The 24,647-nt window shown below is 40.1% G+C and overlaps 1 protein-coding gene and 1 long non-coding RNA gene across 5 annotated transcripts in view; one reads left to right on the top strand and one right to left on the bottom strand.

Moving 5' to 3' along the window:
• Positions 1 to 24,647, bottom strand: part of LOC143282997 (death-associated inhibitor of apoptosis 2-like) — a 111,241-nt gene that overhangs the window by 43,090 nt on the left and 43,504 nt on the right. For 2 of the 3 annotated variants that reach the window (XM_076588973.1, XM_076588975.1), the window contains exons 3-4: positions 3,416 to 5,047; positions 1,726 to 2,019 (exon numbers count right to left, since the gene is read on the bottom strand). In XM_076588973.1, coding sequence (XP_076445088.1) covers positions 1,726 to 2,019; positions 3,416 to 4,616 — 1,495 coding nt within the window. In that variant the 5' untranslated portion in view covers positions 4,617 to 5,047. Of the gene's footprint in view, positions 1 to 1,725; positions 2,020 to 3,415; positions 5,048 to 23,348; positions 24,105 to 24,647 lie in introns of those variants that run through there. The other variant, XM_076588974.1, reaches the window with a different exon arrangement.
• The window catches only part of LOC143283000 (uncharacterized), a 35,311-nt gene continuing 16,978 nt past the window's right edge, over positions 6,315 to 24,647 (top strand). The window contains exons 1-2 of one of the 2 annotated variants that reach the window (XR_013055331.1): positions 6,333 to 6,713; positions 17,137 to 17,298. This is a non-coding gene — a long non-coding RNA (uncharacterized LOC143283000). Of the gene's footprint in view, positions 6,714 to 17,136; positions 17,299 to 24,647 lie in introns of both variants that reach the window. The other variant, XR_013055330.1, reaches the window with a different exon arrangement.

Here is a 24,647-nt window from a genome sequence, read left to right on the forward strand (position 1 = left end):
CAATTAAAACTAAATCTCCCACAGAAGAACAGTCAACATCGTTGCTCTCAAATCACAGTCCAGCTGACCACCATGAAGAAAACCATTAAAACTAAATCTCCCACAGAAGAACATTCAACATCGTTGCTCTCAAATCACAGTCCAGCCGACCACCATGAAGAAAACCATTAAAACTAAACACAGTCCAGCTGCCCATGCAGGGCCGGATATCAGAACAGCCCAACTGAATATAAAATTCAACAACGTCACACACAAAGCAGTCTCATCTGAAATTAAAAAAAACAAAAAACAAAAACAAAAAACAAACAAAAAAACCAAAAAAAAACTGGCATAACAACCAACAACCCTGTTCGTGACACAATCTTAATTAAGCTTCTTACAGTCAGTAAGACTTGACTGTGTTGAGCAATGTCAGCCCTTCTGTTTAATTCATCATTGCCAGATTACAAAAAAATCATAAAAAAAGGATTAAAAAAACAAAAACAAGAAAAAACAAAAAACTTCACTGCCACTCAAAAAGTAACAAGACTTGACTGTGTTGAGCAATGTCAGCCCTTCTGCTTAATTCATCATCCCCAGATTACAAAAAAATCATGAAAGAAAAAAAAGGGGAAAACCCCCCCCCAAAATACAAAAAAAAAACTTCAAAGCCACACAGGAAGTGCACAGGAAAGGCCATATGCGCAGACAACACAGCAGAACTGACAGCCAACACCCGTCCCTTGAATACTCACATGAGATACCATCACTGACATGAACTGAACACAGGCAGTCAGGCCAACAATACATTTGTCATTCACACGCAAAGAAAAATCTGCTTTGCTTGGTTACTTTCAAGTGTGCAAACATCAGTGATGCCATCATTGCAACACAGTGGTGCCAGACTATCAATTAAAAACACTTCCAAACATACAATTCCTGATTTGGAATGTTCATGCAACATGGATGGAAAACAAGCAATCCCTTGATTTGGGAATGTTTGGGTGGGGACAGTCAGCCTACTGTATATTATTCTGCTTTGTCTTGATCACCTGAGGAGGCTAAAATCATTAAATCCTCCATGACTGATCATCACCATATGCAAAATGAAATCACATGTGCTGACATGGTACACCTCACACACTTCGACGATACTTTTGCTGCAACAGTGCAAAGATGCATTTCCATATATGGAAGCACAGATTCTGAACTTTGCACTTGCTACATTGCCATTGGATAAGCTTGTAGACTGTGATAAGGTTTATTTTTATGTTTTGCTGCCCCATCATCTGCATCATTCCAGTGGCATTATTTGCATGCCGCTCATTCTCAGTCTCCCCTACACAGACACACCTGGGTTGGTCCGTCAGTCCCAGTGTAGGCAGTGATCAGCTTTTATCAGACCTGTGCCTTTCAGTTCAACCACAACCATGACTCGTATCATATCTGGGAACATTGGGTCATCTTTGGAAACTTGTAAATGTTTGACAAAGCAGCAAAAGGGATGGTAAAGTGGAACAATATCATTGAAATTCTCACCGCCTAACTACTTTTCAAAAGAATGCTTTCCTTCTTTCAATTCACTTTACCTTATTTGAAAAAACCAAAAAACCAAAAACAAACAAACAAACAAAAAAAACACCCCAGAAGAACACACTTTCACACAGAGTGAGACTGTACTGCCTGCCACCTCTGATGATTCGATGGACATGTGCACAACATGTGAACCGTCAAACCGCCTCAAACCTGCATAGAAGAATCCCAGCCCAATCAGCTCATCCACAGAGGGCAGCCCCGGCTGGTGGGTCCAGTTGGAGAAGGATCGTCGCCGGGCGTCCACCTGTGAGTACAGGGGGTACACAGCGCCCCCCAGGTCCAGGCGCCGGGTGGGGAGGGGCAGACTGTGAGAGGCCCCGCTGTCCATGGACGTGGGGTGACCTGGGGCAGGTGCTCCAGAGAACATGCTGTTCTCAGGGGTGGCCAGGGCCTCTGGCTGGGCCGGGGCCGACTGTGAGGTCACGCTGTCCGCCGAGTATGAAGCTGTGGACAGATATGTGTGATAGTCAGCCCTGTCTGACTATAACCATCAGAACAGCAGAGGAGGCAACTGTTGTCCCAACTATCTGGGCTAGATTTTGATTATAGTGAAGAATGTCCCCATACCCACTCTCATGGCCAAGAGTGTTTTATGACAGTGGGCGATGGGATGGTTCCCAAAGGCCAGCTAGCCCCCTAGGCTGCAGCACTACAACCGAGTGCAGTCTTGCTTCACAAAAGTCCTTCACAAAAGACTAAGCTGTAAATGACTCCCCACTGTAATGGAGAAACCTTTGAACATACCCAAATGTCAATCTGTGATATAAACTGGGTGTTGACAGATATATATATATATACATATATATATATACATATATATATATACATATATATATATATATATATGAGCCATAAACACACACATCATACATCACATGCTTGCTGTTGTATAGCAAGCTGTGGACAGAAATAGAAATGTCAAAAACACATACACCATATATATATATATATATATATATATATATATATATATATATATCTTCACATGCTCTCTGTAAACTGCAGAATATATGTAACAAAGGCATTACAACATACTACAACATCATTATGTTTTACTTACCTAAGGACCTCACTTCAATGCAAAAGGCAGTTGCAGTAACAGCTACATCAGCATTACTATTAGATGTTGCAACAAAAGACATTGTAGCAAAATCACATCAGCTTCAGCTACTCTTGTTGCAGCAGAATAAGATTAAGACATTAGAAACTTTTTTTTTTGAAACCCCAGCATTACAGGAACTTTAAGGAAAGATTTCTTACAAGCCAAAGAACAAGCAAATTGCACTTGGCAGACAACAGAATACCAACAAATGATTAATACAAATATGTAATTCACACACACACACAAACCACACACATACATATTTGAAAGGGAAAATAATCACTAATAAATAAACAAATGGGTGGATAAAGAGACAAGAGCAAAACAGTGAACAGCCAAAAGGGCCTTAAAAATGGAATGTAATAATTATATCTAAAGCACAACTGACACATCCCACCCACAGAATAACCAACCACAAACTTGTCCTTTGAACAAACACATCAACAACCCTGTCCTTTGAACAAATCCATGAACAACCCAGTCCTTTGAACAAACAAACCCATTAACAACCTTGTCCTTTGAACAAAACCATTAACAACATTGTCCTTTGAACAAACAGGTCAACAACCCTGTCCTTTGAACAAACCCATTAACAACCCTGTCCTTTGAACAAACCCATGAACAATCCTGTCCTTTGAACAAACCCATAAACAACCCCGTTCTTTAAACAAACCAACCCATGAACAACCCTGTCCTTTGAACAAACAAAACCCACTAACTGGGCCCTGGCTGCTTTACCTGAACTGGCCAGCACCTGAGCCCTGGCGGAGCTCTCTGGCTGGGAGAGGGTGGAGGAGGAGGAGGGGGCAGCGGAGCCGTCTGGCTCCACAAGGCCGCCAGGGGTGGAGGACTCCGGGGGCACGCTGCCGTAGTAGCCGCTGTCCAGGGACCGCTCTGGGGCAAAGCTGGGCAGGCTGGTGACCGGCAGGGGCAGGGGCAGGTTGGAGGTGTCTGAGCCCCGCACCAGGGCACAGCTGGGGGAGATCCGGGCGTGCACCATGGCGGGGCGGTCCCCGGCCTGCCAGCCCTCGTGGCTCTTGTTGCAGACGAAGCACTTGACCAGGTCCCGCTCGCCCTCATAGAAGAACCCCGCCTGGGCCAGGCGCAGGGCCGAGACAGGCACGTTGGGCGGGAAGTGTCTGAAGGTGGCCAGCCTCACCCCCTCCTTGTTCAGCTCCAAACTGCCATCATCCGGCTGGCCGAAGGACCCACTGACAAAGTGGGAGGAGAAGGTGCTGGTGACTGCGGGGCAGGCCGTGACCGTCTGTCGGAACTCCTGGTCCCCGCGGAATGCGAAGCAGTGGTGGAACGCTGGCCGGTCAAAGAACCCTGCCAGGGGACGGCCGCCTTTCTCTCCCTTTGGCAGCGGCATACCACCACCTTCCTGGGCCGCTGTTTTGCGGAGTTTGACCATCAACCCGAGTGGCAGCTCTTTTGACAATGAGCGCTCTTCTTGGTCATCTGCCTTACCACGGTCCCCAATTTTCACTGCAAGTTCTCGCTTTCTCTTGGCTAATGACCTCATCAACATAATTGCCCAAACACCAGTCAGGACCGTAAGAATCATAAGCATCATCAATCCAGACGACAGCACCTTATTTCCAGAACTAGTTCCATTCTCAGAAACCAGGTTACAGCCAAACAAGCTGGTCAGAAAAATAAGAAAATCTATGAAACCAGACAATCTGCTGAGGCCTGGCGTATTGGGAACAGAATACTCAAAATGCTCCGCCTCCAGACAGCAACAGCAGCTGCACTCGATTCTGAACTCTTCCTCAAAGACATTACAACTGGAAATGCCATATCCATTCCAGTAGTGCCATGATGGCAAGGCTTCTTGTTCGGGTTCTTGTCCAATTATCCCTACTGTTACAATTACACAGACCATAACACAAAAAAGAACCCAAAACAGCCCCACTTTAAAACATTCCCCCGCCATTGCAGTTATTTTCTCTTTTTCAAAAGATATACAAAACAACAATTTTTTTCTTTAAAGCTTTGCTCAAATACCCAAGACTGCAACTAACAATATCAGAGGTTACATAAAAGTGTAACATGTGTACAGTTCAAAACTTTTGTCATCCAGACAATGTTATCCAAGCAATGCAATGTATAGGTAAACAACAGTCTGGCTTTTTCTATGTTTCTGTGTTCTAAAGTTCTGTGCTCTAAGGTCTGGCACTTATGTGTTTTTGTGTTTTACAGTTCTGTGAACAAAAGTCTGGCACTTTCAATGTGCTTCTGTGTTCTACAGTTCTGTGAACAAAGGTCTAGCACTTTCAATGTGTTTATAGCTGTGTTCAACAGTTCTGTGCTCTCCACAATCAGGCTTAGCAGTTCACTGGTGACGTTCAAGTGTCACAAGTATTTCTGAAACACACACACACGCAAATATATACAAAAGAATTAATTAATTCAAACAAGAAGAATCAGAATAGAATAGCACACAGAATAGAAAAGAATAGAATGTCTGTCACCAAGTGTACTGGGCAGTATTGTATATCAATGGTACAAACATTAATTAGAAATAAACATTCACGAATACAGTAGGATTTTCAACACACATATATATATGTCTATACATACAACAACTGATGCGCATGCTCTTACATGCACCCCACCTACCCGCCCCCAAAACACACACTGATACTAGTCATAGCATAATCATCCACAAATTTAACAAAGTAATTCAAATACTAACATTGTTTCAAGAACACACACAGACACACACACACACACACAATGCTGTTGAGGAGTTTTTCTGTTTTTCATTTTTCAAATCAAAATAGTGATGCAGCACCCACTTAACAATGCTGTTAGTAGCTCTTTTCTTTCCAGACTGGTGCCACAAGAATTCAAAAACTGATGCTCACTTCAATGGATAAAGTGTGTACCACAGATCATGGCAGTCACAGACAAGCCAAAACCATCACACACACATACACTCATGCCCCTTCTCCCCTCATCATCCATTCCCTTCCCCCTCTCATTAAGAGATGTGCGTGAAAGTTTTGATGGGACATGGATTCCGTTTCGGATATATGGGCACACCTGGGGGAACTTAGTGTGTGAAGACAGCCTGATAAAGTTGCATCCCAATACACATCAAGGTGGTGCATAAGGGATAAGTGTGATGCGTCCCAATACACATCTATGTGGTGCATGAGGGATGAGTGTGATGTGTCCCAATACACATCTATGTGGTGCATGAGGGATATGTGTGGTGCGTCCCAATACACATCTATGTGGTGCATGAGGGATGGGTGTGATGTGTCCCAATACACATCTATGTGGTGCATGAGGGACGAGTGTGATGTGTCCCAATACACATCTATGTGGTGCATGAGGGACGAGTGTTATGTGTCCCAATACACATCTATGTGGTGCATGAGGGATGGGTGTAATGTGTCCCAATACACATCAAGGTGGTGCATGAGGAATGAGTGTGATGAATATGCGTTTGAAAATTCTTGGTGCGTGTGGAAGAAAAGATAGTGTGGGCAAACATAACAAGTGTGTGTATGTATATAATTATTGTACATATATGTAACATTCTATATGTAATTGTATGTAACTGCTTTACTTTTCTGTCACAACAGGAGTATCTATTCATTATGAGGTAGAAACTATTCTTAGCCCAAGACAACCCGGATGTGCTCCACTTGGCAAATGCGCAGAACTGATCCAATGACTGCCAGCTGGTTTCATTCACAAAACGATTCCTGAATCATGTAATCACTCATTTGAATAATTGACCTTGCCTGAAGGAGGTAAGATCATCATATGGAGACAAAAGTAATACCGCTGAACAGAACTTTTGCTTGAAGTGAAAAGGAAGCGCTTTGCAATGCTCTCCGTATGTTCTTTCATTCAGCACCCCTCTGGCATGACTGACACTGTGACAGGCATATTGCCAAGACAGTGTATACAGTATAGAAACAAATTTTTAAAATATTCCCTTGGCAGCTTCACGGATACGGTGCCACAGATTGGATTTCAGCCGCTATTTCCTGATCAACATTGTCACCATTAACAAGTGAGTCACAGTGTTCATATTCTTTGTGTATGATTTGTACTTTGTGAACTGTTTGTTCTAAATAAGGAGTACACTCAAAAGTGTGTGTGCATTGTGTGTGTGTGTGTGTGTGTGTGTGTGTGTGTGTGTGTGCATGTGCATGTGTGCATGCACATAAAATTGTATTATTATATGTGCACGTGTGTACACTGTAAATACTGGGGTTGTTGCCATTGTATGAGAGAAACCACTCAAGTAAAGTAAAGCAGCAATTTTCAATAAGCTTGGAAAATCTGCATGCTGATTACTTTCTTACCACACATCTATCCATGTGTGTGTGTGAGGTGGTGGGGGAGTGGGTAGGGGGGGTCGTTTTTGTTGTTGCTGTTGCAGTGAAATAGAATGAATGAATATTTTCTGATGGAATTGGAGTTTGCAAACAATGCTTTTTTTTTTGCTTTTTTTAAAATCCAATCTTCAAAAGAATGGGTACGGAGGGAGAGAGGGAGAGGGAGAGAGAGAGAGAGAGAGAGAGAGAGAGAGAGAGAGAGAGAGAAAGGAAGATCAATTCAAGCAGATTGCATGGATTATCTATTCACTTTCGAATGCTGTTTATTCAGTTTTCTGAAAATCCTGAATCCAAGGAGTGGAATTCAAGAGCTCCTTTCAAATGACATTCACACACATATTGTTATTCATTAATAGTAGTAGTTGTTGTAGCAGCAGTAGTAGTAGGGGCTCAGAATTTATTCCACTAGTTCTTCTTCTTCTGTGTTCGTGGGCTGCAACTCCCACGTTCACTCGTATGCACACAAGTGGGCTTTTACGTGTATGACCGTTTTTACCCTGCCATGTAGGCAGCCATACTCCATTTTTCGGGGGTGTGCATGCTGGGTATGTTCTTGTTTCCATAACCCCACCGAACGCCGACATGGATTACAGGATCTTTAACGTGCGTATTTGATCTTCTGCTTGCATATACACATGAAGGGGGTTCAGGCACTAGCACGTCTGCACATATGTTGACCTGGGAGATCGGAAAAATCTCCACCCTTCACCCACCAGGCGCCGTCACCGTGATTCGAACCTGGGACCCTCAGATTGACAGTCCAATGCTTTAACCACTCGGCTATTGCGCCCGTCTATTCCACTAGTGTCTCTGCTTGTTCGCTTCTTCTTTCTTCAATATACATTTATAATCATTTACACTGGTTCCGTGTCTGGGTTAATTTTATTTGTCCACAAAGTAAAGGAACAGCCTCACACATCAAAGTCATGGAAGCACTGCTGCATATTGTGATTGTCATCAATGTGATGATAAGGCCAAGTTGTGAACTTTTCGTTGTTAGATTATCCTAGTCCTATATAACTATAGCGTGTAAGAAAAAAACAACAACTCATAGATGTTAAAAAAGTAATTATCACAAATGTTTTAACCTATTATTCCTTTAAAACTCAGAAAATTGTCATTTAAAGGATGAAATTAGTCTGTTCCATTTTTGGGACGGTGGACACAAATGGGTAGGGGCTTTTGTTCTTTCTATCAATGTACACAGGAACAAATATAAACAAACTGAAGGACTTTTACTGAAGTAACATTAAGTCTTTCTTGGTAAAAACAAACCAAAAAAACCCAATAAAGCACTGTTAGTCTGTGCATAAATAATTACTGGTTTTAAAAAAATCAACAGAACTTTGAAATTAAATCAGCTTATCCGATAAAGTCTGTACTGTTTGTGTGCCTCATGGCACTGCCCAAGACTCACTACTGTTTCTCTGCTACATATATCACCTTCACTGTTATTCATCTCACTGGTTTGACTCGCTGCAGACTGTGTCTTGTACACAGAAATTTACAGATTTCAAGACCATGGTCTACTTCTGCAAGATTAAAAAAAAAAAATCTGTGAACTTGGGCCCACAAATGGGGCATTAACTTTAATGCTAAAAAATGTTACACCCATTGCACAAGTCATCCCATTAAAAAAAAGCCCCCCACGTCCCCCCCCTCCCCCCCCCCCCCCCCCCCCCCCCAAAAAAAAAAAAAACAAACTAAGCTAAGCAACTGCATCCTTCAGCATGTTTCCAGCAACCAATACCTTGGCAAGCCAACCCAACAACCATTTGTGGAACACACATATCAGCAGAAAGGCTATCACCATATCAAAAGAAGAAATTAATCTAGGTGAATATCAAATTCCAGGATATGATTTATTTGTTAACACAAAGCCTCTGAGGAGCATTGTTAAATGTATAACAAACTCTAAGGACAGAGGAGTGTGTTGAAGTAAAGCACTCAAACTTTGATGCAAGTGTCCGGTGCAATTTTAGAGGAAGTAGTAATGAAAAGGTATTGTTAGAGTGTATTTACAGGAGCCTAAAAAACTTCAGATGTTCATGCACAGAAACTTAAATCAGAGACATTAAATAAAATTGATAAAGTGTGTATAACTATCATGGGTAATTTAAATTTTTCTTCAATAAAATGGGATCGAACTGGGACTTCAACAAAAGATAACAATATCACTGAACTTTTACAGGATGCTTTTTTGATACAGAAAGTAAAAGAAGCCAACAAGAAGAAGGGAAGGTCAGAGATAAAAATATATCAGACTGGGTCCCAGTGGGAAAGGAAAACCCAATATCTGACATTCAGCATCTAGCTCCTCTGAAAAAAGCGACTTTCACCTGTATACATTCCCCAAACTCAGCACTGGCACTACCTGGCATTATAAGTATGGTCTTTTTTTTGTCTTTTTTTTTTAAAGGCAACTATGAGGCAGTGAGAGAAGAAATAGAATTATTCAATTAATAGATTGGTCAACTATACATTTTCAGGATATAGATAAGGCCTGGGATTGTATTAAATCAGTGATCTACAAATTAATGGAAAACACACACACCACTAATTAGGAACAAAGTTAAAGAAAGACACAGGCCAGTCTGGCTAGGTAAAAAAGTATTGAAAGCTATGAAGAAAATGTACAACTCATTTATAAAATTCTTAAATTAAAATGCAAATCTGGAAGAGACAACCAGAAATATATTGAAGAGAGAAACAAATGCAAGAAAATAATAAAAAGAGCAAAGAAAAACCATAAGAAACAACGAAAGACAGTAAAATTAAAACAAAATACTTTTGGAAGTAAGTACTTGACAAGATTAAAGTAAATAAAGGAATTGGTTTTCTAAGAAAGGAAGATGGTGAAATGGCAACAAACAATTTATGGAAAAGTTGAAACACAAAATATAGTCTTTTCTGGTGTCTTTAACAGAGAAAATGACTTAAATTTACCAATAAAAGGGAAAGGATCAAAGTCAAATAAGTACTTAAGCAAAGTTACCAGAACAGAAATGGTTTTCAAAAAAGTTGAAAGCTCTGGACTCCTCAAAAACCCAAGGACCTGACCAGGTACAAGCAAAGGTGTTAAAAGATTCACATGATGAGATTAGTATGCCACTGAGTTATTTAAGATGTGTTGAAAGATTTACATAATGAGACTGGTATGCCACTGAGTGATTTATTTAAGATGGCACTGGAACAAGGGAGATTACCAAAGGATTGGAAGAAGGCTGAGATAATAGCATACATACATACATACATATATATATATATATATATATATATATATATAAATTGAAAAAGGGTTCTAAAATGGATCCTGGAAATTACTGACCAATAAGTTTAATGTGAATACCATGAAAAGTTTTAGAATCTGCGATTCATGATGACATAGTTAAGCACTTTCAGAACATTAACTTGTGATCTTAATGTCAGCATGGTTTTAGAAAAAAAAGAAAAAAGAAAAAAAAGGAAGAAATATCATGTGTAACACAATTACTGGAAGTAATGAAAGATTTCACTGTTAAGTTAGGTTATGGAGACACGATACCTGTAATATATCTAGATTTTAACCAGGCATTTGATAGAGTTCCTCACAAAAGATTGTTGATCGAGCTGGAAGCATATGTTACAGACTAACAGAGGATAAACTCCTTGTCTTGATGAAAAAACAAAAACAAAAAACAAACAAAAAAGCTTTTTAACAGGTAGAATACAAAGAGCAAAATTTGGGAACTCCTACTCACAAACTGTGTAGCTAATGTTTTAAGTGGACTTGGTCCCATTCTTTTTACAATATTCATCAATGGTCTCCCAGAAAATGTTTAAAGCACATGTAAAGTCTTTGCAGATGATACATAGCTTTACAATATTTCTGGTAAAATTGAGGAAGAAGAAAAGGACTTACAGGAACAGACAAAAAATTGAAATCTTTACTTTAATATCGAAAGAATGTAAAGTCCTATACATTGGCAGAAAATATCCCAAACATGAGTATGCAATAAATTCTAACAACAGCATAAATCCTATTACTGTTTGTAAGGAATAATAAGATCAGGGAGTATTTTGATGAAACTTTATCATTTGATCCACACATACAAAAGGCAATTGCTAAAACAAACCAAATATTAGGTATAATAAAAAAAATATCCTTTGATTATATTGATAATGATATTTTATGAGTATATCAAAATGTACAAAGCCCTGGTTTAGCCACATATAGAGTATGGAAATGCAGTATGGTATCTATACCTTAACTTAGAGACAATCTATTGCTTTGGAAAAAGTTCAAAGGAGAGCCATCAATGCAGATATATGACAAACTTAACAGTAAAGATACTTGCAACTGCCGTCATTGAAAGGAAGATGATTACGAGGTGATTAAATCTAGATATATACCTTAGACAATATCAGTGCAGGCAAAATGATCATTTTGACTTCTGGTAAAACAGGGTACTGTGCGAGAGGTACCTCCAACATCAGCAAGACCTCTACCACGTCTTCGTGGATTTCAAGAAGGCGTTTGACCGAGTATGGCATGCAGCTTTATGGGCCACCATGAGGTTGTATAACATCAATGCCAACCTGACCCGAATGATACAGAACCTCTACGACAAAGCCACCAGCGCAGTCTACTTCAACAGTAACATAGGGGACTGGTTCAGAACCACAGTCGGAGTGAGGCAAGGCTGTTTGCTCTAACCAACTCTCTTCAACATCTTCCTGGAAAGAATCATGACTGATGCACTTGAAGACCACAAAGGAACAGTCAACATCGGAGGCAGAGCAGTCACCAACTTACGTTTCGCTGACAATATTGGACCACCTTGATAAAACCTCTAGAGCCTATGGCATGCAGATCAGTGCAGGGAAGACCAAACTGATGACCAACAACACCAATGGTTTCAGCACTGACATAAGAGTGGATGGCCAGAAGCTAGAATCTGTCCACAACTTTAAATACCTGAGAGCAATTGTGACAGATGAGGGATACAAACCCGAAGTACTCTCCAGGACTGCACAGGCGACAGCAGCGCTCACAAAACTGAGGTACATCTGGAATGACCGGAACATTGCACTTGGCTCGAAGATCAGACTGATGCGTACCCTGGTGACATCAATATTCTTGTATGCATGTGAATCATGGACCTTAACAGCTGAAATAGAAAAGAGAATACAGTCCACTGAGATGAGATGCTTTCGAAGACTCCTGGGCATCTCCTACACAGATCATATCACGAACGAAGAAACAGAATCAGGCAAGTCATTGGGCCATACGAAGACCTGTTAACCTTGGTCAAGAGATGCAAGCTCAAATGGTATGGCCATGTCATGAGATCATCAGGGCTTGCCAAGACATTCCTGCAGGGCACAGTGCAAGGAGGGAGAAGGAGAGGCAGACAGAGGAAGAGATGGGAGGACAACATCCCAGAATGGACGGGCTTGAGGTTGAGCAATACAATCAGGAGGTCAGAAAACCGAGAGGATTGGAGGATGCTGGTTGCCAGATCACCTGTGGCGCCCCAACGGTCCACAAGACTACAGGATAGGTGAAGGCGAAGGGTGAAAACAGGGAATAGTGAGGAAAACTTTACTTGAGACATTGTAACATAAACATCCTTAAGTTCAGTTTTACGAATCGAGTTATCAAGCACTGGTACAGTCTGTACACTAACATAAAAACTGCACGGTCTTAACAAGTTAAAAAATCTGCTCGTGATCCCAAAGTGCAACAGAGTTTTCATGATTTTGATGAGTAATATTTTATTTTCATTGATGGCAAAAGGAAATTTGGGTAGACATGCAAAGAAAACCACTAAAAAAAATTCATGTAACATAACGGGCGTAAAAGGACCGAGAGGTACAAACAAAATTAGCCCCTACTTCTCAGAGTACTCCTACTAACTGCCCACAGGCACCCAAAAAATAATAGTGTAAAATTTGTTTTTTGTTCCTGTACTTTGTATAAACCCTTGAATGCTTTCTTGTTTGAAAAAAAAAACCCCACAAAAACATGTCAGCTTAATACACAAAATTTTACAATCCTGAAAAAGCATCAAAAGTGGTGTGTCGTTCGCAGCCATTTCCAGAGCTGGAACCATCTCACACGTACTCATGTTGACTGTGATGTGCTCTATAAAGAGTTTTTTGTTTGGCTGGTTGTTTTTTCAAGGACCATATTCATGTTTACCTCTTTTGTGAAAGTACTGTCGTCCTTACCCCATAACAGTCTTTCAGAAGGGCTTACAAAAAAGCAAATCCACCGTTTAAATTCTGACACTGAGGCGTCCATTTTTCTGCTTCCAAAATTAACTGTGGGGAATTCCAATATTGGGCGCTTGATGTGAACTACGCATGCGCCATTTATGGCTGTTCGCGAAAATTTGTGAATCTTTAAAAAAAAAGAAAGAAATAATAATAATTTATTTAAAGCACATTTACCGGTGAAGCGTATATGAATCTATCTACACGCTCTGACACTCCTTGAAATGAAACAGAAACTGAAACTGAAACTGTGAATCAACGGCTTGAAGTGGCATGCCCTTGTCTCAAGAGTGACCGAACTTTGTTGTTGTTTGAAAGGAAGAACGTGTTTCTCGAAGCCTGTTGATTATCAGGTCAAGATGTATTCCAAAAAGTCTCAAGGGGGCACATGAAAAGAGAACAAAAGGCAAAAAATACATCAATGTGTGTGGCAAGGCTACCCAGTATATAACGGACTTGTAAGTAAGTTAATGAAGTAATGTTGCGTTTAAAGTATTATCTGATCACAAACACTTGACTGACGAGGGCTTCTTCTCTGAAGACCTTGTACTGCCCAGCTCTCCCTAGAGTTTCTTATCACTTATCTGATAACAAAAAAAAGCAGAAAAACAAAACTAAACAAACAAACAAACAACAACAACATTCATAGTCGTTGCAATAGTAGTAGTAGGTTAGAGACAAAAACAAGCTTTGAAGCTTATAAAAGGTCCCTTCTTTGAATTTGATCTCATGACATGTTCTGTAACAGACTTTGGTCAAGGTTCGACGCTTCATTTACATTTTATTTATTCATCAAACTCTAAAAATAGTTACGAATTTTGTAGAATTGTCCAGTTGATTCTTGAATGAGTTAGTTCATGGTGCTTGTTTTAAATGCAGTGGCAGCTGATTCCATACATTCATAACTCGGTTACTGAAGCAAAACTTTCTTGTGTTAGTATTCGAACATTGTACAAACATTTTCCCATCAGTATTCAAACAATATCCTGTTATTTTAGTGGGTGGTTTCAACTGCCCTGAAATCGATTGGTTAAATGAAATATTCACAAGACATTGAGATCACCCAGCTACCCTGTTCCTTGAAAGGATCAAGGATCTGTATCTCTTTCAGGCAGTGAAAGAACCAACTTGTTTTAGAGAACTACAGAGAGCAAACACCTTAGATCTCATACTTTGTAAAAAATAAATACTACATTGAAAACCTAGTATTCTTTCCTCCTGTTGGAAAGAGCCACCATGTTATATTTTGTTTTGATTTGCAACTGTCATCATGTGATGTTAAACATGAGCAAATTAAGTGGGTAAAAAATACATGTGGAACAAAGGGGACTATGAAGGGGCTAGAAAATTCCTTGACAGTGTGGAATGGAAAACATACTGACACAGGAACTAAGCACAAATCAGTGGTAGAGTATAACTGAAAGCAAAATAAATGAGTATATAGAAAAATATATCCCTTGCAGATATTTCCCATCAATAAATTTATTCCACAGACTTTACTAGATAAAATCCGATTAAAGTGCAAAACCATTAAAACATTCAAGAAATTCAGGACTAAGGAAAACTATAATGCATACACACGTGCCAGAAATCAAGTGCAATGGGTTATGCATAAATCAGTAAAACAACATGAAATAAAGCTGGCTAGAAATATAAAAAAATGATCCCAAAAGTTTCTATGCATATGTTTCATCCAAAACAAAACCAAGAGACAGTATATCAAACCTCATTAAGCCAGATGGAACCCTAACAGACAGTAATCAAGAAAAGGCAGGGGTCTTAAATGATTTTTTCACAAGTGTTTTTACTGAAGAAGATGTTGACAATCTGCCACACTTCCCAAAAAGAAAAGACAATACCTTAGCTGATACAGAAATCTCAGAAAAGGAAGTCATTGATAAACTGTCTTGTTTAAACATCTCTAAGTCACCAGGTCCAGATGGAGTATACTCCAGGATTTCAAAGGAGACAAGGGATGCTCTTTCTTTCCCTTTGAAATTCTTATTTGATAGAAGTTTGAAGGAAGGAAAGGTACCAGACAGATTTAAACTAGCAGAGGTCAAACCTATTTTCAAAAAAGGTAATAAGAACGAACCAAGTATCTGCAGACCAGTTAGTCTTATTACATCTGACATGATCTGTGGTATGTAAAACTTGCGAAGGTATTGTCAGAGATAGGCTGAATAAGCATTTAACTGAGAATAATCCTTTATCAAATTACCAGTATGGATTTACATCTGGAAGGTCTTGTGTTACACAGTCATTAAATACTATTCAAGACTGGATGATTATGATAAACAACAATATGCCTATAGACATTGTATACCTAGACCTTCAAAAGGCCTTTGATAAGGTTCCACATAAACGAGTGTACACAAAATGAAGGGCTATCATATAAGAGGTAGTTTAATAGAAACCAGTATGCAAGCATTTCAGATGAGAAGTCAGACACATCAAATGTAACCAGTGGAGTTCCACAAGGAAGTGTTTTGGGGCCATCATTATTCATTTACTGTATTAATGATATGTGAGATGTTTTGGAGTGTTTTGTAAAAATATTTACTGATGACACAAATGCTCACTGGGGAATGAATATTCAATAATGAAGAAAAACAAATTCTGCTCCAAGAATGTATAGATAAACTCGTCAAATGGACAGAGACATGGCAAATGAAGTTTAACAATGAAAAATGTAAAGTACTTCACATTGGTAAAGATAACCCCAAATATATTTATCATATGAACTCTGATGATTTATAAGAAACTGAGTTAGGAAAGGATTTGGGAATTTTGGTGGATGAAAATTTAACTTTTGAACAGTACATTAATGCTACAGTAAAAAAAGAAAATAGAATAGCAGGCATTATCACCCATTTTATCCAGTATAAAAATAAAGTTGTTATGATGCCATTATTCAAATGATTAGTAAGACCAATACTGGAATATGGTAATGTGGTATGGTCCTCTTACCTTAGAAAACATATTGACTTTATTGAAAATGTACAGAGAAGATTTACCAAACAAATTATAGGGATAGGTAGTATGTCCTATTGTAACCAAGCGCTCTTCTTGCTTCAAAAACTGCTTCACGCACAATCTGTATAGCAGACGCTGTTTTCGCAACTAACAGCCGGTCTTCAATGACCCGCGCAGAATGTGTGACACCATTCCCGTTTTGAATGTAAATCCCCTTTAGGACAAAGGCTCCAAACATCTATCAGATCAAGTCTCTGTATCGTTCACTGCAATATTATATTGGTTGTGCTTACACACACACTTTAATCAGTTAGAAGCATACTTGATTTCAGTTTAATCGTTCATCAGCCTAAAGATTTCAACTGACGCTTAGCTTACATCATTTTCTCCTTCACGCCACACACTCACTCCTCGACCAGTGTCAAGGTACGCTATTGGCTGAGCTGGAATCTGTGTTTCTGGTCCACCTATTTAATATCGCTATTGTTGGATCAGTAAACTACAAGTATTATATACTGGCAGAATTGTCACAATTCCATCTTTAAATCTATTCCATTCATGTTTGCCTACATTAAACTGATTTAACGCAGTTTGTAATTTTCCGCGATCAGCTTGCTAAAACTGACCCTCTTCTGGTGACTTAAATTAAGATTATAAATTCATCTTAAATAATCAACACTTCATTTTATACTCATTAGAAAGTAGGTGTTGAGCTCTTTCTTTTGCAACCTACCCGACGTAAATCGGTTCAGGAATCATTTAGAAATCTATCACTGAACACCTTGTAAGAAACATAGTTTTTATCAGATTTAGCCTGACTTGAGCCAATCTGTTTCACAGCACATGCGATTGTCTTTGCAGTCCGCTTCACTTGCATACAGAGATGGAGTGGGTGATCAGTGGTCACTTTTCACCAGGTCAGTCATCTGACCAGAGCCGCTCTCTCTCTCCCTCTTGCCGTGTCGCAAGCAGTGTGTGTGTGTGTGCGTTGTCCCAGAGGCTGACATCTCACTACGTATCGCTGTAAGTACTAGTGTGTATTGTGTGCGTGTGTGTGTGTGTGAGAGAGAGAGAAAGGAAAAGGGGACAAAATAAACAAAGCATGAAAGAAAAGACCCCCATCCCACCCTCACCCCCATGCCCCAAAAAGAAAAAAAATAGCACACACAAAAAATGTAAAATATATACAGATAATATAGTTACTAAGTAAGGATATGTACTGCAACTAAGTAAATAAACCATCTGGATATGTCATCAACCACAAGTGAAAACATCCATTCTATCCAATATCTATCATGTACACACACACACACACACACACACACACACACATATATATATATATATATATATATGTAGAGAGAGAGAGAGAGATATGAATTACATAATGCCAGTCCTCACTGAGCAAGGAAAATGAATCTCTGGGATACAATCATTTGAAATTAAATTATAACCTGTTATAACACTGATATCAGCAAAAAAAAAAAAAAAAAAAAGTTCCTGTAATGTTGACTTTACAAACTACATGTACATAATCACAAGAGGAGGCTGAGGTTAAGGCGAAATATGAGAGGAGGAGGAATTTTGTTTAATGTCCCGTCACACATATCGGTGATTGAAGACATTTTGTTAAAGTATTTATGAATACAGTTTCAGTTTCAGTAGCTCAAGGAGGCGTCACTGCGTTCGGACAAAACCATATACGCTACACCACATCTGCCAAGCAGATGCCTGACCAGCAGCGTAACCCAACGCGCTTAGTCAGGCCTTGAAGTATCTGAGTATTATCAGTTAGAAGGGGTGGGAGATGTGGATGAATGGAGGGTTGGGAGAAACTGGGCAAATGAGGGTAAAAATGAGGGTGAAATTTGGGAAGAAAAAAAATCTAAATACAGTTACAGGAAATTAATTCAAGGACTTCGTAAAAGAGAAGTCGTTAAACTGACAAGCGAAACAACTGATGATGAATGCAAAAAGTCAAAAACATCAACGTTCTCAGTCACTTGTGAAGACACACTTTTGTGTACAAAAGGCTTCATCAAGCTACAGTGAAAAATTATATGCTCAATTGTCAGGTTACTAAAGCATATGCACTTGACATTAGAACAATATTTGGTCCGAAATGAATTTGATAATAGTCTGAGAGCTAAACTCAGAATTGGTCTGCGAATCGGACCAAAGTCTGAGAGACATGTGCTAAATAAGTGTGAAATAATCACCACTCATGAAAACTCTTTGGGAAACAGTTGTTAGTAAATATAGTGCTTGACTAGAAGTTGCTATAACTGAACTATTTGCATATAATTTGGACATAGTAATAGTACAACAGCATAATGCTGTCAGTGTGTGTGTCTGTGTGAAAACCTGATCTGATGATAGCCTTGAGATGGCATTAGTGATTGGCAAGGCTCTAAAAGCACCATAGTTTGATTTGATTTGTCTGAAAATAAAATAATTGTCTAGATACCACATCTTTAACCCTTTGACTGCTTCTGGCGAGTGTGTCTGTCAGTGAAGGAATGTTGCCTTACTGCATGAGGCAAGATTGAGTTTGCAGGCCATGGTGTGTGTGTGTGTGTGTGTGTGTGTGTGTGGAGTTGGAAGATGTGCAATGAGGCTTGGTTGACTGAAATGGATCGAGGGGCATGAGAATTTCAATAATCTGTATATTTGTATATATAGCTATTTCTGTTTGGTGCCACTCAAATTATCATTTTATTTTTCATTCATTTTATTTGTTGTTGTTTTTTATGTTGGACACGTGCTGCAAAAACAACAACAACAAAACAAACAAACAAAAAAAAACAACAAAACAAACAAAACCTCTGTACCAAAGTATTGACAGTAAGGTTTGTATATTCATATTTGTGTGTATTCGTGGTGTCAGTTACAATTTCTGTATTTAAACTTCTTCCTCTTGGGATTGCATTCCTTTCATTCAGCCAAAAAATCAGCGACGTGGATTGATCGCACAAAAAGAGGTAGTTCTTATCAGCGACATGGATTGAAAACACAGAAAAAGAGGTAGTTCTTATCAGTGACATGGACTGATAGCACAGAAAAAGACGTAGTTCTTATCAGCAACACGGATTGATAGCACAGAAAAAGAGCCGATATTTTCTCCCCCTCCACTAGACCTTGAGTGGTGATCTGGACGCTAGTCATTCGGATGAGACGGTAAACTGAGGTCCCGTGTGCAGCATGCACTTAGCGCATGTAAAAGAACGCACATCAACAAAAGGGTTGTTCCTGGCAAAATTCTGTAGAAAAATCAGGAATTTTTTTTTTTTTTTTAAAGGGTGGCGCTGTAGTATAGCGATGCGCTCTCCCTGGGGAGAGCAGCCCGAATTTCACACAGAAAAATCTGTTGTGATAAAAGAAATACAAATACAATAGTAAGTTACTTACTTTTATATCAATGAAAGAATGTTCAGAAAACAGAAACAGTATTTTGGATGCAGCCTTATTCAATTGATTTTTTTAAAAGAAAGTATAAATCATTGTGTTATGTAAAAGAACAACATCATAATGTATAGTTGCAATATATACATAATATTATCACACACACACACACACACACACACACACTACACCACACCACACCACAACCACACACACACACACACACACACACACCAACCACCACCACCACAGAGAGAGAGAGAGAGGCTAAAAAAACATGTCACTGTGATAATTGTATCAGCCCACAAAAATACGTCTGCTACGCCTGGCATTATAAACACAGTACAAACATGACATCCATTATTTATATGCACGTATTTCTAAACCACCGTGAACGTCGCACGGACCGGCGACATGAATAGAAGTAAAAGGAAATAATTGTAAATGTGAAAGATACAGTATTTCTAGCCTTCACCTTGCATGTGTTTTGACCTTCACCGTGTAAGATTTTTGTGGCCATGAAAAGTGCAGGAAGCGGTCATGTTCATGTTCACGCATTCCAGCCGCCTCCACAAATACCCGTTAAAAATAGAATCGGAGGGGGGATGGGGGCGGGAGGGTGGGGCGTGGGGGGCGGTGGCTGTGGTTTCTGATTGGTCGGTCTGGCACAGACTCGTTTCAGCCTTACACACACGTTGGCTTTTTAATGATGACAGGTCATAATTCAGTACATAATGACGTTACTCGTTTTGCCGAAAGTTCAAGAGAACTGGGCCAATGTGATTACGTGTTTCGCACAGACCACACGTTCTCACGCCGCTGTGTTGGCGCGTGTTATTGTGTTGTGATCATTACGTCTCTCTAGGGATCTAATTTAATCAGCGCTTGTGTGTCCACATTCACAGTTGTTCAGCGATTCTTGAGTGATTGTGTATGTGCTTTATCTTTGTTTTTCTCTTGGCACTCCCTTCGATGTTGCCGAGCCCACGCCCAAGGAAGGATTTTAATTCTGTGAGGGGACCCGGAGCTTACTGTGTTTTCATGAGGAATTTTTTGTTGTTGTTTTATGCTGCTCTCAATATCCCGTAATAACCTTTGCCTTCCAGCTGATAGGAGTTTTTATATAATGTTTTTGTTTTTATTTCTTTTATGACACTATTTATTTCAAAACCTATTTATTTTATGACACTATTTATTTCGAAACCCTAATCAGCAAGTAAATATTTTGCGTATTTTTGTCTCCTCCCAAGACAGCCAGCTGGTTGCTTTGTTTTTTGTTGTTGTTGTTGTTGTTTTGTGAGCAAAGGTGTTTAGCATTTAGCGCGTACGTACTGCGCGAAACAGTTAATCGTACGTGTGGGCAACTGGCCAGGTAGTTGTTTTCCACACTGACAGCCAGATGTTGTTTCTGTTTGTTTGTTGTTTTTTGTCAGTTTTTTTTTTTGTTTTGTTTTGTTTGTGTGTGTGTGTGTGTGTGTGTGTGTGTGTGTTTTCTACGTATCTTTCCCTCCGCTATTTTTTAATGCATTATTTATTTGTTTATCTTGTCTTATTATTTCATTGTTATGTTTATATTTTATTTGAACCAGTGATATATATATATATATATATATATATATATATATATATATATATCACAAACAGTTTACTCGGTAAGACAAATACTTCTCCTTTACCATTACCTGTTAGTCTGCCAGACCTTTCCCAGGTTTTTGCTGACTTTTTCATGTCCAAGATCAAAGATATTCGTCAGTACTGGACATCGGTTCGGATTCTGTGATGATCTGTGCCGCGTGCGGGTGTATTTGTATTTTTAGTATGCACGCGTCATTGCATTTTTCACTGTAAACGCCCAGGGCTTTTGTATCGTTAGCTTGGGCGTACAGAGCAGTGGTTTGGTGTGTTTTGTGGCGGCGTGGTGGAGATGAACAACACCTCTTCATGCAACTCTAATGTTTTAGGGGGGGGGAGGGGGTGGGGGTGAACAAGACATCTTCATGCAACTATAATGTTTTGTGGCGGCGTGATGGAGATGAACAACACCTTTTCATGCAACTATAATGTTTTGTGGCGGCGTGGGGGGGGGGGGGGGGGGGGGGGGGCGATGAACAAACCTCTTCATGCAACTATAATGTTTTGTGGCGGCGTGGGGGGGGGGGGGGGGGGGAATGAACAACACCTCTTCATGCAACTATAATGTTTTGTGACGGCGTGGAGGGGGGTGTGTGTGTGAACAAGACATCTTCATGCAACGAATGTTTTGTGGGGGTGGGGGGAGGGGGGGGGGGGTGAACAACACCTCTTCATGCAACTAATTTTTTTGTGGTGGCGTGGGAGAAATGAACAACACCTCTTCATGCAGCTAATGTTTTGTGGCGGCGTGGGGGGGGGGGGGGGGGGGGGGGGGGGGGTGTGAACAACACATCTTCATGCAACTAATGTTTTGCTAATCGTTTAAAAAGTCAAGTTCGGACGATTTTTTTAATATTTTTATTGTTGTTGACAGCAGGTTACAGAGAAGTTAGTGTCGAACACCTTTTAAAACCCATGTTGCACTGCGCGTCCGCAGACTTAAAATTGGTGTGTGTGTGTGTGTGTGTGTGTGTGTGTGTGTGTGTGTGTGTGTGTGTGATGTTCGTTCTAGAGTCTTCGTCAGCAGATCGAGTACTTAGGGAAACTTAGGTAGTATGATATATTTCTGTCCCAGATAAGGTGGCATACTTGACATACCGATATGCACATGGAAGTAGTCACTACAAATATCTATTCCGAAGTAACCCGGCTGTGTGTCAGTGGCAGACAGTGGGTCGGGCTCTCCCCGCGCACAAAGTCATGCAGTGAAGCACATTCAACATCAGTCTACGTTCTGTGTGGCTTTGCAGTTTTCTGTCCTGAGTTTGTCTTGCAGTTTACATTTACTGAAAGGTAAATAAACAACAACAAAAAGGCATTGTGTGAGCCGTCTTTGTCTCGTGACGATTAGTTTTGAAACGGCGTAACGGGAATCGCCGTTATCAGTTCGGAAAAACCCAATGTCATCATCACAACAGTGACTAGACTGCCACTGACGTGGCGAAAAGCTCAGTTTGAAAATTCTGATCGCCATTTTGTTTCTTAAAAGAATGTTACATGGACAATATCAGAAATATAAAGAAAGGCCAATTTCAGATTTACAGCTTTTAAAAACCATCCCACTTTGTTCCTGACATGACTTCGGTCGAAACGTACGGGGGCCTAAAGTGATAGCTTGACAGTGGTTGCCGATGTTACTATCATTATTCCGGGCGGCTCTCCAAATCTTCATTCTTCTCACTGCCACTGGTAGGTACAGTAGAAGCCAATTGCAGTAAATATTTTGGCCTACGTCAGGATCGCCAACATTGGACCTCCCTCAAAAGACGCTTTTGTTTTGCTTGGAAGAAAGCTGCAGAAGATGGCGGAACATGGGGCCCGACTCGAATTAAGTTTTCACTGTCAAAAACGGTAACGATGGCCTAATGTGCAGCAGAAAATGATCACTCGTATCGATTGTTCTTTTTTCAAACTTCAGTCTCCAAGTTCCGAACCGCGGAGGAGCCCTGAGTGACTACATCCCGCATGTTAAGAAGTCCGAGATGAGTCCGAGGTTCGGCGACTTGTTACGAATCGGAAAATGTGATAAAAACTCTTACCTTTACAATTGAAGAACTGAGCTTTTATATCGCTCGCAGTCGGCTAGCTGTTTCTTGCGCCAGTTCTATTATTGTCTCTGACGTAAACGTTGGGCTTGCTTTCAGCTGTTTGCATTTGCAAACGTCAGTATTTGCATTTCTTTTTATCACATCAGATATCTCTGTGTGAAATTCGGGCTGCTCTCCCCAGGGAGAGCGCGTCGCTACATTACAGCGCCACCGGGCCATTTTTTTGTATTTTTTACTGCGTGTAGTTTTATTAGTTTCCTGTCGAAGTGGATTTTTCTACAGAATTTTGCCAGGAACAACCCTTTTGTTGCCGTGGGTTCTTTTACGTGCACTAAATGCATGCTGCACACGGGACCTCGGTTTATCGTCTCATCCGAATGACTAGCGTCCAGACCACCACTCAAGGTCTAGTGGAGGGGGAGAAAATATCGGCGGCTGAACGGCGTGATTCGAACCAGCGCACTCAGATTCTCTCGCTTTCAAGGCGGACGCGTTACCTCTAGGCCATCACTCCACGATGTTTATCGATTTTATTATATAAAATAAATGATAAAAACAAAAAAAGATAGGGATCGACCTACTTGTTCGATTTGCTTTTCTTTCATATCGATGTTTTTTTTCCCCCTTTCTTCTTTCTGTCTTTCTTTCTTCCTTCCGGTTCGTTCGTTCGTTCAAGAATATTGTTGAGATTTTTCAGCACTTTAAGTGAGTCATATATAATTACTGAGTCAGATCGATGCACAAATCAAAGCTGTCGGAAAATTAAATAGAGAGAGAGAGTGGGGAGGGGGGGGGGGGGGCTGTTTGGTGTGTCATTGTCCATCAGTGACCAGTAACAAAATACAGAATACTTCATTACTGATCTTATGTAGAGAAATTCACGTGTGGTGAATGCTATTCGATGCACGAGAATCTATGCAGTCAGTCAATATGAATACATAAATGGCATAAAATGCTTATGTGTTCAGTTGATGTGAAACTCACATACAACCACGGATTACACTCACACACATGCAGTTATCACTGACGGTCTCACAGGCATTCAATATGAATCAGTAGAGAAAAAACATACAACTGAATGCTTAGATACTGACTAACATAATGTACTAGGCCAGCCTCACATACAACTTATTGTCAAATAGTCACAATCATACACATGCTATGCCGGGAACACAGTAAGCGATCAAGCATAAAATTATACTATAATTAAAACATGTACATGGTTAAAACCAAGCTCAGAAAAATTGGGGCCGAATCGAAGTGGGTGCATGCATGGTGGAGTATCGCGGC

This window comes from Babylonia areolata, chromosome 6 (genome assembly GCF_041734735.1).
Source record: "Babylonia areolata isolate BAREFJ2019XMU chromosome 6, ASM4173473v1, whole genome shotgun sequence".
Lineage (NCBI taxonomy): Eukaryota > Metazoa > Mollusca > Gastropoda > Neogastropoda > Buccinidae > Babylonia > Babylonia areolata.